The sequence below is a fragment of the Ranitomeya variabilis genome, chromosome 2 (assembly GCF_051348905.1).
Source record: "Ranitomeya variabilis isolate aRanVar5 chromosome 2, aRanVar5.hap1, whole genome shotgun sequence".
NCBI lineage: Eukaryota > Metazoa > Chordata > Amphibia > Anura > Dendrobatidae > Ranitomeya > Ranitomeya variabilis.
This window is the reverse complement of record NC_135233.1, coordinates 251,585,599-251,601,017: the sequence shown is the minus strand read 5'-3', so window position 1 is coordinate 251,601,017 and position 15,419 is coordinate 251,585,599. Positions and strand designations below refer to the sequence as shown.

At 44.3% G+C, this 15,419-nt stretch overlaps 1 protein-coding gene and 1 long non-coding RNA gene across 3 annotated transcripts in view; one reads left to right on the top strand and one right to left on the bottom strand.

Annotated features, from left to right (window-relative positions):
• LOC143805360 (uncharacterized) overlaps positions 1–1,302 on the bottom strand; it is a 43,215-nt gene extending 41,913 nt beyond the window's left edge. The window contains exon 1 of the long non-coding RNA XR_013221227.1: positions 1,116–1,302. This is a non-coding gene — a long non-coding RNA (uncharacterized LOC143805360). The remainder of the gene's footprint in view (positions 1–1,115) is intronic.
• The window catches only part of LOC143805358 (histo-blood group ABO system transferase-like), a 133,357-nt gene extending 126,415 nt beyond the window's left edge, over positions 1–6,942 (top strand). For both annotated transcript variants that reach the window (XM_077284603.1, XM_077284602.1), the window contains one exon: positions 6,106–6,942. In XM_077284603.1, coding sequence (XP_077140718.1) covers positions 6,106–6,838 — 733 coding nt within the window. In that variant the 3' untranslated portion in view covers positions 6,839–6,942. The remainder of the gene's footprint in view (positions 1–6,105) is intronic.
• Positions 6,943–15,419: the final 8,477 nt, after the last annotated feature.

The window sequence follows — 15,419 nt, the reverse complement described above, 5'->3', positions numbered from 1 at the left end:
CTGTCATAGTATATTCCTGTTTTCTTCAACTCATATGTCAGCTTTGCTTTGTAGACTGGGTCACAGTGAGCAGAGTTGTTTCATAATCATTACAAGGTGGAAAAGATATAACCATGACTTTCGTAGTGGCAAAAAAAATATTTTCGCCTTTCTACTGTTATAGGAACATATTCGGCACCTAGAGGTTAGTTGGCATTTTTATATGGGCAGTAGGTTGCAAAAAGACACAGACTGCAGAACCTACACCCCTTTTGGGTCAAACTTTTGGGTCTATGGAGTATGACTTTTCCAAGCAGTTACCCTCTGAATATTACAGTGGAGAAGGAAACAGAGGATTGCTTAGCTGGAAAATAAAGTCTTTGACATTACTTCTGAATACAACTTGCAAGCGGACTTGTGCTTCAACAAGAGCTTGAAATTCTGAAATTGTCACAGATTTAGAAAACTGCAGTCACAGAAATATTACGTTTTGGGGCATACCTGCATACAACCCTACCTGCCCAACTGCCACAATACCTAAAAGTCAGCTGTTTCCAGAAATTCCCTAATGTGTCCCCATTATTGACCAGACTTATATGCTCACTAGTCTGAACCATATCTCTGCCTCTGCTCCACAGGGTGGAGATTCCACAACTGTATGAGAACAGATACTCTAGAGTATAGCAGGCAGAATAGATCTCTCCCAGATCCTTAAGATGCATACAGATGTACAGTGAGTCGGTGACATCTTTCAAGTTACCCTTTACTCTGGCAGTAAGATGTCTAAGGAAAGCCAAGATCCCCTACAGAGGGGGCCACCGGAATAAGTTCTTGATACCAAGTAGAGCAGTGCCAGACTGGGGTGCCAAGGGCTCACCAGTTACATTGACTTTACCTACAGTACATCTCTATTTAATAATTTACTGGGTAGTTTGATTAATGAATGGTGAGATGTTGCTTTTTCTGCACAGAGTGACTTAAGTGATTTATGCCAAGTACTGCCCACACAGTGGATTCGGTGGCCCAGATCTGCAGAGGGGCCCTCCGGGGGATTCTCCTGTTTCCCTATGGGCCAGTCTGAGCCTGGAGTAGAGGGAAGTTTCTTTATGTGTGAAGAAAAATAATGCGGCACTCACCAGTTGGATTGATTATTCCAAAGTCCTTTTTTATTTCATCCAAGTGAACAAGAGACTTTGTGTGGGATTTGCGGGACACAGAGGCATGCAGGGAGCGTGCAGATGGACGACAGCCGTTTTGCGCAGTGAGCACTTCAATGGGTCCAGGTGTGTGAGGGTAGTTTCTTCCTGCATCTTCAGTAGAGGAAGCCATTAAAATCGCTGAACTAATTACATCGCGACAGGACTTGGTCACTTAATTTTTGTTCTGACCCAGAAGAAGACCCATACAGGATCACTCCTTTGCTTACCTCAAAGCTATATGCGCCACAAAATAGTTAAAATTTGCTGGACAGCTAACATCTGCATTAGATTTACAAATCCTTTAGACAGGTTTTTTTAAGGTTCTTCCTTTTACTCGTAAGTTATGGTGAACGTTTACTCTCCAGTGACTGACATATTTTGGATTTTAGTAAGTTTTGGTCCATCGGCCTCTATCAATGTACAGCATAAAATGAGAATTAAAATCTAATTTTTAATTTATTTCTTAAAAAATTAAGAAAAGACCACCCTTTGTGAAAATAAAAAGGGGTTGAATTACTGTCAATGAGAGTCAATGTTACATCAAAGCCATTGTCTTTCTGGTTTTGATGTAACATTGACTCTCATCGACAGTAATTCAACCCCTTTTTTTTTATTTTCACAAAGGATGGCACACTTTTGTTAATTTTTTAAGAAATATGGTACATTAAAAGTTATATTTTAATTCTCACTTTATGCTTTACATTGATATCCTTATTAGTTAGATCTATATGTAAGTCATTTTGGGGGTATTATTCCATCATAGCTTTTTTCCATCGGCCTCTATAGCTTTTTGGTATAATTTACGAATCATGTGACTCCAAGCATTGGCTATTCTACTGTAATTGCTTATTTCTAAACATCTCTCATTGCTCTGCTGGTAACTGAGCTTTATTCTCTGATTAATTATTGCTGTTAAATTGATATCCCTAAGTATAAAGGGATTAAACAGACCATTTTCATAGGTCTATAGCTTGAGGGAGGCTGCCTCCTCCAGGGAAAAGATATTGCTTTCTTCTAAGAGATTACATTCGTCATCCTTAATAATCCCAAATGTAGTTATTACGGCACACTGCGATACTCACCTTGCTTGCCGGGTCCCTCGCCGCGTCCCTCCTCCTCCTCTTTCGGGTTCTCGGCCGCGCTGGGGATCCTGTTCCCCGCGCATGCTCGCTAGGCCGCTTAGGTCGCAGTCACACGCACTCCCAGCTTCTTTATGATGCCTGGTTGTACTGACCTGGAAGCGCTGTCCTGCCTGGGCAGCGGCCACCGGGTATATCAGGTCGCTTCCTGCTAGAGGAAGCGCCTGATTATTATTGTGCCTTTCTGTGCTCCCTCCTGGTCCACTTAGGTTTCTGTACATCAGGTCCCTGTACGCTTCCAGTGTGTGCGTGCTCTGCTCTGTCCCTGCACAATTCCAGTGCGTGCGTAATCTGCTCTGTCCCTGTACGCTTCCAGTGCATGCTCTGCTCTGTCCCTGTACACTTCCAGTGTGTGCATGCTCTGCTCTGTCCCTGTACGCTTCCAGTGCGTGCGTGCTCTGCTCAGTCCCTGTACGCTTCCAGTGCGTGCATGCTCTGCTCTGTCCCTGTACGCTTCCAGTACGTGCTCAGCTCTGCTCAGTTCCAGTATTCCTCCAGTGCGTGCTCTGATCCATCCAGGATCCGGTACCCTCTGTGTGAACCCTGCCATGCCCTGAGTCCCGGGTTTTCCATGTGGCTGCTCCACCCCTCTGGTCCTCTGTGAGTACCCTGATTCTCCTGGTTGTTCTCGAGCTGCCCCTCTGGCACAAGCTATCACGGTGTATCTCCCTCCTAGGCTTACCCCTAACAGTCCCTGTATATGGGTCGGTTCCACCTGATCACCTCGCCTGGGAACCGTCGTCACCGCAATCCAGTGGGTCCACTCCAGGAATCATAACATTAGTCACTCGAACGTTTCTCATATATTTATGGCTTGCTTTGGCAAAGATCCCTCCAGCACAGCTAACTACCTTGTTATATCACTCCTAAATATAGATACTTGGTTTACAAACTGATGAACATATTTCCCTATATTATTAATTCACGCTAAGTCGGGTTTACTAAGGGAACATCGGCGGCTGATGGAACAAGAAGAATTTGGAAATCGTATTTCTTCAGTTGACTTTTCTTTTTGACCTTGCATGCTGGGAAGACTTTGGTTAGGATCCATCAACAGTTTGCTTTTTATACTTTATACAAAAAAGTATGTTTTAGTTGTTGGGTTTATTTATCAATGCACTCATAACTCTTTGTTCACATCCATCACCACAACTTTTGCAATGTCTTTTCGAACAGGTTTGACAATACAAACGTCACCCGTCACGGCTGTTCTCTTTCTTTGCCCTATTTTCTGTAATGGTCATGGAACCTTTAGCTGAACTGATTAGATCCAATACACTTATTAGAGAAATTCTTTTTAGTGGGTCAACACCATAAATTAGGATTATGTGCAGACTACATCATAGTATATTGCTAGGGGTCTTTATCATCCCTTACATCAATTGTTGACACCCTGAAAGAATTCTCAAGGTATCATGTTATGAAATTAACCCTAACAAAGCTCAGATCTTCAGTTTTAATATAGATCACGCTCTCCAGATTAATCTGTAAAATTGAAATTCCCTTTTCAGTGGCAATCCCACCATTGGCTTACTTAGGCATCTAGATCAAAAACCCAACATTATCATTGGCAAATGCTTACATACCTCTTATCCATAGCTCTATCCAAAAAAGATTGACTTTTTTGGGTGGAACGGTAGCTTATGAAATGCTACTTCTTCTTAAACTCCTCTATATTATACCCATTTCCTGAATTAAAACACTCCAATACCAAGCTTTTAACTTTCTCTTTGGAAGGAATATCCACTTTAATCTCTAGAATTATTAATTCATCATATTACCTCTCCCCCTATACGACTCTGCTATTAGATATTGAAATTATTCCATTTATGTGTAGGTACATTATAAGCCATGCTTTAATAATTGCTAACATGCTGGTAGCCTCGAACTGGAAATCCTCTTCTGTTCTTTTCTAATTTAGTTAGTAAGAGATCTTTGCATTTTTCCTATGAAAAGACTTAATAAGAAATAACGGTCTACTCAAATTTTCCACAAGATGGGATACCCGAGTGGCTGCTTCCCACAAGACCTATCATTGTCTTAATTTTACAGACATTTTCCAAAAGTTTGATACAATGGATCTAGAAATGGATATAACACACCCCTTTTAAAATGTCAGGGTTTTTTCATGTAAGAAGTATGTTACCAAGGAGAATACTTTCAGAACTCTTTCCATCTTTAATGTTGCCCATAATCTGTGCAATTTAAATGGAAAACAGACTGAAATCTTTTCAGTGGAAAAGAAAAAACTAAAATAATGTGGTTGCATATATATGCACACACTTACACTAATACTTTGTTGAATAACTCTTTAAATTTAGTCTTTTTGGGTCAGAGTCTATCAGCACATTGTTTCTAGGATTCGATATCTTTGCCCACTTTTCATTGCAGTAGCTCCAAATCCATGAAACTGTATTGACATCTTCTGGTACAGTGCCCTATTGAGATCACCCACAGATTGTCTGTTGGATTCAGTTTTGGACTCAGGCTGGGCAGTTCCAAAACTGATCTTTTTCTGGCCATGACATTCTTTTATTAAATTGTAGGTATACCTAGAGGAGCTGTTGTGCTGAAAGGTGAAAGTCCTCTGTATTTTTAGCAGATGCCTGAAGGTTTTATTGCAAAATTGTCTGACCTTGACTAAAGCCCAGTTCCACCTACCAAAAAACAGCCCCAACGCATAATGCGGTCTCCATCATGCTTCACTTTGGGGATGGTGTTCTTTAGGTGATGCAAAATGTTGGCTGTGTGTCAAACATACCTTTCGGAATTATGACCAAAAAGTTCAATTTTCAGACCATAACACTTTTCCCACATGCTTTTGGCTGACTTGATGGAGGTTTTGGCAAAACATAGCCGGGCTTGGGTGTTCTTCGCTATGAGACAAGGCTTCCATCTTGTCCCCTGAACTCAAAGGCCAGACATACAGTATGAAGAACATGGGAGATGCAGAACACAATCAGTACTTGTCTGAAATTCCTGTTGGCCTCTTGGCAGCCACTAGATAAATTGTCTTCTTGTCCTTTCATAAATTTTTGAGGGACATGTAGTTCTAGGTAATTTCACTGTTGTGCCAAATTTAACCACTTCTTGATGATGTCTTCACAAGTCCCCCCCCCCCCATATATCTAATCCTTGAAAAATGTTTTGTACTCTTTTCTTGACTAATAACTTTTAACAATGAGATCCCATTGCTGTGTTGCAAGTTGTTTACGGATTATAGATTTTACTGTAAAAAGCAACTAAGAAAATGTCAGGAAGATCCTCCTAGAACAGCAAAACATTTTATAGTGTTAATCAGAATTGCTGTAAATGAGGGCCGACACTGACTGCTATGTAACATGAGGGTAAATGTGATTGACGTAATCTGAATACAATCACATCCCAAATATAAGAGGGTATTTGCACTTAAAAATTAAAAAATGTTGCATTTTATTTTTTCCCTTCAGTTTTTACAAGCGACATCATGGGCAGCATTAAATGAGGAAAAAGTTTTAAATGATTCTTCTTGGTCGGATTTTTGTATAGGACAAGAACCTGGAATTTTAATTGGGATGTGTAGAATTTTTATATCCACTGTACAAGTTACGCGACTCGCACTGTCATGTCTTCTGACTGTATATAATAGTGCTAGTTATAAGTTTGTACTGTTTGTTTTTATTCTTCTCCTGTCCCCATTTCCCCTCCCCTTTTCCTTTTTATACCCCCTCCCCCTTACCAATCATAGACTTTATTGAAAATTCATAAAATCTTGGTCAATAAAAATACAAACTTCTCTACTATTTCAGGTACACAGTCTTTGTGAAGATATTTATTGAAACTGCTGAAAAGTTCTTTATGGTGGGGCATAAAGTCAACTATTACGTGTTCACAGACCGCATTAAAGACATCCCTAATATCACCTTGGCAGAGGGAAGACAATTGGTAATCTTAGAGGTTTCCAGCTATCAAAGATGGCAGGACGTGTCCATGAGACGCATGGAAATGATCCGCGACCATACTATACGAAGGTTCATCAATGAAGTGGACTACTTGGTGTGTGTAGATGTGGACATGAAGTTCAGTGATGAGGTTGGGGTGGAGATCCTCAGTGATGTTTTTGGCACCTTACATCCAGGTTTCTATGGTTCATCTCGCGAGCACTTCACATACGAGCGCAGGAAACAGTCTACTGCCTGTATTCCTTCTGATGAAGGAGACTTTTATTATGCAGGGGGATATTTTGGCGGTACAGTAGAAGAAGTCTACAAGTTGACCAATTTTTGCCATAATGCGACAATGACTGACAACGGAAACCATATTGAAGCAGTCTGGCATGATGAGAGCTACCTGAACAAATATTTCCTTTATCACAAACCGACTAAAGTATTGTCTCCTGAGTATCTCTGGGACAATAATTTTGGAAGTCGGGACTTCCTTAAGAAAAGAAGATTTGTTGCTGTTCCAAAAAATCACGACGCCATCCGAAACAGACGAGATTTGTATGACTATTCAAGAAGACAAAAATTTCATATTTTATGATATTTGCCATTTTTGAAAAACTTGAAATTTTGAAGTTTTAACAAAATGTTGTAAAGAGGTAAACAAATGATTTAAATTTTTCACAATAAAGATAAAAATTTCTATTTACGTAGCAATAACATGGTTTTGCAGAACTGTACATATAGGTAAAAAATAAAAAGATAAAAGTCAAGTAATTAAAATGCATAAGACTATGAAAGACAAAGCTTCCCCTACTAGTTGGCACTTGAGAAAAAAGTGGTCCTGTCACTTAATACAGAGCGGTTACCAAATTTCACTATACAAGCTGCATACATTGTTAGGTAGAACTCTTAGACTTGATGAAGCAGATGTAATTGCTTCGAGAAACCATATCAGAATGGGGCGACATGGCGACTTTAGCCACAACCAAGGAATTCCATTCGTGACAACCAAAGCACAAAAAATCCAAATGATGAAGACTTTTAGCAATTTGATTGTTGTGCTACCGTGCATGTGGCAATGCAACCCCATTCATTCACACTATGCTGCAATGCAACATTGGCATAAAGTACATTTTAGTCTTGGGACCAGTGTCACGGCAAATGTGGTCATGTAGCCCCAGTGTACTCCTGATACTAAAATGATCATTTTAGGAATCCAGCTATGAGTGAGAGCTGACAAATCCAAGCGTATTCAATCTATGCCTCCCAGCCAGTCTGACTGTCAGCTGTAGCTTAAACTGGGAAGTGCGAGATAGCAGCAGAACTAGGGACGCTGAGGAGCTTTCAATCAGGCTAGATGGGCAGAGATTCAGCAGCACCAGGTGAAACAGACATTAAGGAGCTGTAAATCAGGCTAGGTGGGCAGAGATTCAGCAGCAAACAAAAAACACAAAGCTACAAAAAAAACTCGTTATAAGTTCTGCAATTAAATAATCATTTTTAATCAGTCTCTGATGCATTTTTTGGCAGCTGAACCTTGTTGATCAAAGACTACATTCACGTGTCCATTTTCAATTATGTCCATGTCCATGTCAAAAAAACAGTGAACAGATCTCTGTTTTTGATCCGAGTCATGGATGAAAATCACCCATACCAGTTTATAGGTCAAGAAAATCACAGACTCCAAACAGATGCCTCCATGCACTGTCTATTTTTAACACTGTAAGAGGTAGGAGAATCATTGCATTTTTTTCTCTAAGAAAATCACTGATGGTAAAAACTGAGACACTGTAATAGAGATTTCAGGAATCTCATTCACTTAGCTACTACAAAATGCTATACTATAAAATGCTGCAAGAACACTACGTGTGAACAAGCCCTAAGTGAGATTTATTCAATAATGTTTTGAGTTTGTATGGTGACAGCTGGCACCATCCAGGGAAGATGTCACTGCCCTTTTACCCAGTTTCTCCAAAAATAAGATCTACACAGAAAATAAACCCTAACAGGGGCATACAGTGCCTACAAGTAGTATTCCACCCCCTGCAGATTTAGCAGGTTTACACATTTGGAATTAACTTGGCATTGTGACATTTGGACTGTAGATCAGCCTGGAAGTGTGAAATGCACTGCAGCAAAAAAGAATGTTATTTCTTTGTTTATTTTTTTTTTAAATTGTGAAAAGTTTTATCAGAGGGTCATTTATTATTCAACCCCTCAACCCACCAGAATTCTGTTTGGTTCCCCTAAAGTATTAAGAAGTAGTTCAGGCACAAAGAACAATGAGCTTCACATGTTTGGATTAATTATCTCTTTTTCCAGCCTTTTCTGACTATTTAAGACCCTCCCCAAACTTGTGAACAGCACTCATACATGGTCAACATGGGAAAGACAAATGAGCATTCCAAGGCCATCAGAGACAAGATCGTGGAGGGTCACAAGGCTGGCAAGGGGTACAAAACCCTTTCGAAGGAGTTGGGCCTACCTGTCTCCACTGTTGGGAGCATCATCCAGAAGTGGAAGGCTTATGGAACTACTGTTAGCCTTCCACGGCCTGGACAGCCTTTGAAAGTTTCCTCCCATGCCGAGGCCAGGCTTGTCCGAAGAGTCAAGGCTAACCCAAGGACAACAAGGAAGGAGCTCCGGGAAGATCTCATGGCAGTGGGGACATTGGTTTCAGTCAATACCATAAGTAACGTACTCCACCGCAATGGTCTCCGTTCCAGACGAGCCCGTAAGGTACCTTTACTTTCAAAGCGTCATGTCAAGGCTCGTCTACAGTTTGCTCATGATCACTTGGAGGACTCTGAGACTGACTGGTTCAAGGTTCTCTGGTCTGATGAGACCAAGATCGAGATCTTTGGTGCCAACCACACACGTGATGTTTGGAGACTGGATGGCACTGCATACGACCCCAAGAATACCATCCCTACAGTCAAGCATGGTGGTGGCAGCATCATGCTGTGGGGCTGTTTCTCAGCCAAGGGGCCTGGCCATCTGGTCCGCATCCATGGGAAGATGGATAGCACGGCCTACCTGGAGATTTTGGCCAAGAACCTCCGCTCCTCCATCAAGGATCTTAAGATGGGTCGTCATTTCATCTTCCAACAAGACAACGACCCAAAGCACACAGCCAAGAAAACCAAGGCCTGGTTAAAGAGGCAAAAAATCAAGGTGTTGCAGTGGCCTAGTCAGTCTCCTGACCTTAACCCAATTGAAAACTTGTGGAAGGAGCTCAAGATTAAAGTCCACATGAGACACCCAAAGAACCTAGATAACTTGGAGAAGATCTGCATGGAGGAGTGGGCCAAGATAACTCCAGAGACCTGTGCCGGCCTGATCAGGTCTTATAAAAGACGATTATTAGCTGTAATTGCAAACAAAGGTTATTCCACAAAATATTAAACCTAGGGGTTGAATAATAATTGACCCACACTTTTATGTTTAAAATTTATAAAAATTTAACTGAGCAACAAAACTTTTTGGTTTGTAAGATTTATGCACCTGTTACTAAATCCTGCTCTTGTTTGAAGTTTGAAGGCTCTAACTTATTTGCATCTTATTAAACCTGCTAAATCTGCAGGGGGTTGAATACTACTTGTAGGCATTGTAACTCCAATAGGTAGAGTAGTTGCAATCACACCTGGGCCCCTAAGCCTTAAGGGATCAAAAAGCCTTTTAGAAATACATATATTATATAGAGTCATTACAAACAGAGTGATCTATTTCATGTGTTTATTTCTGTTAATATTGATGGTTATGACTTGCATCCAATGAAAACCCAAAAGTCATTATTTCAGTAAATTAGAATACTTTATAACACCAGCTTGAAAAATTATTTTAAAATCTGAAATGTTGGCCTACTGAAATGTATGTTCAGTAAATGCACTCAATACTTGGTCGGGGCTCCTTTTGCATAAATTACTGCATCAATGCGGCGTGGCATGGAGGCGATCAGCCTGTGGCACTGCTGAGGTGTTATGGAAGCCCAGGTTGCTTTGATAGCAGCCTTCAGCTCGGCTGCATTGTTGGGTCTGGTGTCTCATCTTCTTCTTGACAATATCCCACAGATTCTCTATAGGGTTAAGGTCAGGCGAGTTTGCTGGCCAGTCAAGCACAGTGATACTGTTGTTTGTAAACCAGGTATAGGTACTTTTGGCAGTGTGGACAGGTGCCAAGTCCTGCTGGAGGATGAAATTTCCATCTCCAAAAAGCTTGTCGGCAGAGGGAAGCATGAAGTGCTGTAAAATTTCCTGGTAGATGCCTGCGCTGACTTTGGTCTTGATAAAACACAGTGGATCTACACCAGCAGATGACATAGTTCCCCAAACCATCACTGATTGTGGAAACTTCACACTAGACCTCAAGCAGCTTGTATTGTGGCCTCTCCACTCTTCCACCAGACTCTGGGACCTTGATTTCCAAATGAAATGTAAAATTTACTTTCATCTGAAAACAACACCTTGGACCACTGAGCAAAAATCCAGTTATTTTTCTCCTTGGCCCGGGTAACAGGCTTCTGGAGTTGTCTATTAGTCATGAGTGGCTTGACACAAGGAATGCGGCACTTGTAGCCCATGTCCTGGATGACTCCAGCAGCAGTGGCAATGTCCTGTTCTTAACAATCCTTTCAAGGCTGCGGTTATCCCTGTTGCTTGTGCATCTTTTTCTACCACTCTTTTTCCATATGCAGCGCCCCAGAGTCCTGGTCGTTGCAGTACTGTGGCTCCGCCACTAAGGGGAGCCATGGTACGTTCGATGGCACCGAAGGAGTTCCTCCAATCAGGTATCACAGACACCAATATGTTTCACAGCAGGGCCTCCGGGGGGAGCTAAGGGTGCTATTCATTAGGCCACTCCCCACCATAGTGGGTAAACTGGGGGTCAGGCAGGAAGTTAGAGAGAACGCTGACGGGATTGAACGGAGCAACACCCTGTGGCAGGGGGTGTTGTGAAGGGAGAGACTGTAGGGTCTCTGCCAGGGGTGGGATCCTGGCAGAGGCTTGGCATTGAAAGAACGTAACGGGTCCGCGCAGGCTCCTGGAAGCGGCGGGACTCAAGAAAGGACTAGAAGCGAGATAGATTGTGCTGAGTGAGAAACGAGATCAAGCAGAAGGAGAATACCAGCAGGGGTTTTGTTGAAAGAGGCAGCACCCTGCTGAGGCGCAATACCGGTGGCCGGAACGCCGAGGGAGTGGATTAGAATACAGCTTCAAGCCATACTCCAAACAGCGGCAGGACAGTCGGTCTCAGGCGGGCTGTCTACCACATATCACCTATGAAGTCTTGGGGGGCAATTGCGGGAGAGGGGCGACTCTAGGGTCCCGGAAGAACTCCAGGCCTACCTGACAAACGGGTGCCATTCCAACCTGAATACAGGGAAGGGGTGGATTACAGAGGAACATCAAATCGAGTTGTGAGGGAACTTAAGAAACAGACACAACCGTTGTGGGGTTACTTTCCGTGAGCACAGCAGGGAAGGACTACAACACATAGCGCTAGAAGGAAGGCACAGATTTCCACCTGAGAGGAGAACTCTGGAGGTGCCATTGGACCGGCCGGACTTGCGCAGCCTGGTGAACCGTATTCTGGACTGAGGACTCAGAGATCTCCAGTAAAGAGGTAAAGAGACTGCAACCTGGTGTCCTCGTTATTTACCGCGACTTACACCCCACAACCGCACCGCTACATCACTACCACCTATTACACCGGACGTCCCCCACTGACGGACAGGGCCACGGACCGGGTCTAGCCACCGTGACAACCCCGAGACTGAGAACTAGAGGCCCGGCTCCGGGTACCCCTCGGCCCTGTGGCGGTGTGGGGGCGCGCCGCAGACTTGGCGTCACGAACAGGATCTACTTAAGCCTGAAGAATCAGGTCATGTGTGCCTAGAGACTGTGATTTGTTGTGCTTGGACTGTACTTTATTGTAAGACTGTGCTGCGCCATTAGCCGCCAAAAGTTCCCGCCAAAAGGCGCCGCCATTGCTACACCCAAGGGGAAGGAGGGCGTGTTATGGGCGGAGACCCCCAGTGTGGCGCGAGAAATGGCTACCGCCTCCTGCACTTCTGGCTGCAGAGAAATGACCTGCCCCAAAGCAGAAGAGAAACACCCCTTGATATGCAACGGCGAGAGGCTGGTGACGGAGAAGCCCGACCTCAGAGAAATGGCGGAGTTAGGTGCATGCACTGCCAGCGACTATCAGGTGGCGATGATGAACGGCGAGTGCCTGAGCGAGGAAGAAGCGGTTCAGGCCTGCCTTTCTTCACCGGAGATGGACCGGAAGCCTGCGGATCCGACAGCGAAGCTACGTCCACCAATTCCGACCTCGGAGTTAGAGGAGGAGGAACCACAGCAAGCGGAGCGGAATCCGAGCATCCCATTGGAGGAGCCCCGGTCCGGGCTGCAGCAGACTCCAGCGTCCTCGTTAACGGACCAGATCGACATCGATGGAATCACATCAGGCGCAGGTACGGAAGACACCCCTGCCTCTCCGTTCGATTCCGCTCCTGCGACCGACCCCCTTCACAACAGTAGCCGCCTCTTCATGGCGGGAATGGTGGCATCATCCTCCGAAATGAAGAAGGGTCTGGTACCCCTGCCACCGATCGCAATAGGAGAGTTCCTAGATGTGAGTTCGGAGGGAGTGATCCTCCGGTGGGAGGCCCCCCGGATTAAGTCGAATGGGGTTTGGAGAAGAAGTCACGCCGTTGCCGTGCTCACTTGGGAACAATATAAACAGTGCCTGATTTCCCAATGGAAAGAGATGGGACAAACCCCCGCTGCATCAGCCGTGAACCGGGGTCTGAAGCCTGCACGGTCAGGAGATACCCGCCATCGGAGTACCCGGGAAGAGTGTGCCCGCCACGTTCGCCGAGGTGGATCTGAGAGAGTGTCATCTACTACCTCAGCGGCGACTGAACTAAATGTAGTGGAGCTTACCAACATTGCCACCGCCCATATTATTGCAGCAACTGAGCTGGCAGCCAGGATCCGTCTTCAGGTTCAGGCATCAGGTGGTCCGACTGCACTGGAAAGATCCACCACGGACACTGGCACCACAGTGGTTGGGGGCCCGGAACCCAAGCCACCAGAAGAAGAATAAACCTCGATACCATGAAAATGTAAATAGTTACTGTTTGTTCTTTTAAGTTGCTGCTAAACCTGTCCAGGGTTAATGGATCCCTTTGTTGACCCGGGATCCCCTTTGTTTGTTTTTCTTTTTCTTGAAGTTTTTGCACCAAGTTACACAAACTGCAGAAATCATGGACTGTGCATGATTCGAACTTTCTTTTGTAAATAGTTTGCACCTTCTTAAAGGTGCTCCCTACTGGTTTTAGCCAAAGACACTTTGCGAAGATATTTGCCCTATTGGTTTGAGCCAAAGACACTTTGTGAAGATACCTTTCCTACCGGTTCTAGTTAAAGACACTTTGCGAAGATACCATACCGGAACCTTTGCATGGGCTGGTAGGCTGAGAAGACGAGCTACCTCAGAAAGACTTGGTCCCCTCTTAAAGGGGATGTGTGAAATTGAACTTGAGAAAGATACTGTTGCAGAACAGTAATGTGATAATGAAGCTTGAAAAAGAAATGTAACTGTTTTACATGCTAAGTTATATGTGTTGAATTTGTTGAAATGTGAAATCTAAATAATGTTTTGCAGAAAGAAAAGATGCAGAGAGCCCGTAGGGGTAGAGATAGAGATCTGCATAGCTGAAAGTAAGGAAGTAATGATGAAGGTGAGGATAGAAGGTCAACCCTGCGTCCCCATAGAAAGTTACTTTGTTACTAAGGACAGAAGGCGAACCCGTAGGGGTTAGAGAGTGAGTCCTTAAAGGAGCCGAGTAGAGCGGGCTCAGAGTTCTTTAAACGAAAGGAATGTTATGTCTATACTATGTATAGTAGTGAAAGGCAGTAGGCCCTGGCTGAACGGGGCGGTCCTGTAAAAAAAAGGAGAGGCAGTAGGTCTGGTGCCATAGGGACAGGCGGTCCTGCAGGTTCAAAGTAGGAGAATGTGAAGTTACCTTACCCTGTAATGTGATTATAGGAAGGCCTTTGGTAAACTAAGAGTGTATGTTTCTTAAAGGCAATGTTAATTTACTGTTCCAGAATTTGCACTAAGTAGAATACCCGGTTGGGTAGCAGGAGTTATGTATAGCCTGTAATTTATAATGTTGACTATGTTTGTAACGTTAAAAGTGTCCTCACCTCCCATAAAGGGAAGCCTGTTCAAGTATACTTATTGTTTTGCACTCAACAAAATTGTATGTCTGTTTACTAATCTGTATTGTTGTTTTTCTTCCCAGTCCCGGAGTACTGTGTTTAACCAGGGGGGAGTGCAGCGCCCCAGAGTCCTGGTCGTTGCAGTACTGTGGCTCCGCCACTAAGGGGAGCCATGGTACGTTCGATGGCACCGAAGGAGTTCCTCCAATCAGGTATCACAGACACCAATATGTTTCACAGCAGGGCCTCCGGGGGGAGCTAAGGGTGCTATTCATTAGGCCACTCCCCACCATAGTGGGTAAACTGGGGGTCAGGCAGGAAGTTAGAGAGAACGCTGACGGGATTGAACGGAGCAACACCCTGTGGCAGGGGGTGTTGTGAAGGGAGAGACTGTAGGGTCTCTGCCAGGGGTGGGATCCTGGCAGAGGCTTGGCATTGAAAGAACGTAACGGGTCCGCGCAGGCTCCTGGAAGCGGCGGGACTCAAGAAAGGACTAGAAGCGAGATAGATTGTGCTGAGTGAGAAACGAGATCAAGCAGAAGGAGAATACCAGCAGGGGTTTTGTTGAAAGAGGCAGCACCCTGCTGAGGCGCAATACCGGTGGCCGGAACGCCGAGGGAGTGGATTAGAATACAGCTTCAAGCCATACTCCAAACAGCGGCAGGACAGTCGGTCTCAGGCGGGCTGTCTACCACATATCACCTATGAAGTCTTGGGGGGCAATTGCGGGAGAGGGGCGACTCTAGGGTCCCGGAAGAACTCCAGGCCTACCTGACAAACGGGTGCCATTCCAACCTGAATACAGGGAAGGGGTGGATTACAGAGGAACATCAAATCGAGTTGTGAGGGAACTTAAGAAACAGACACAACCGTTGTGGGGTTACTTTCCGTGAGCACAGCAGGGAAGGACTACAACACATAGCGCTAGAAGGAAGGCACAGATTTCCACCT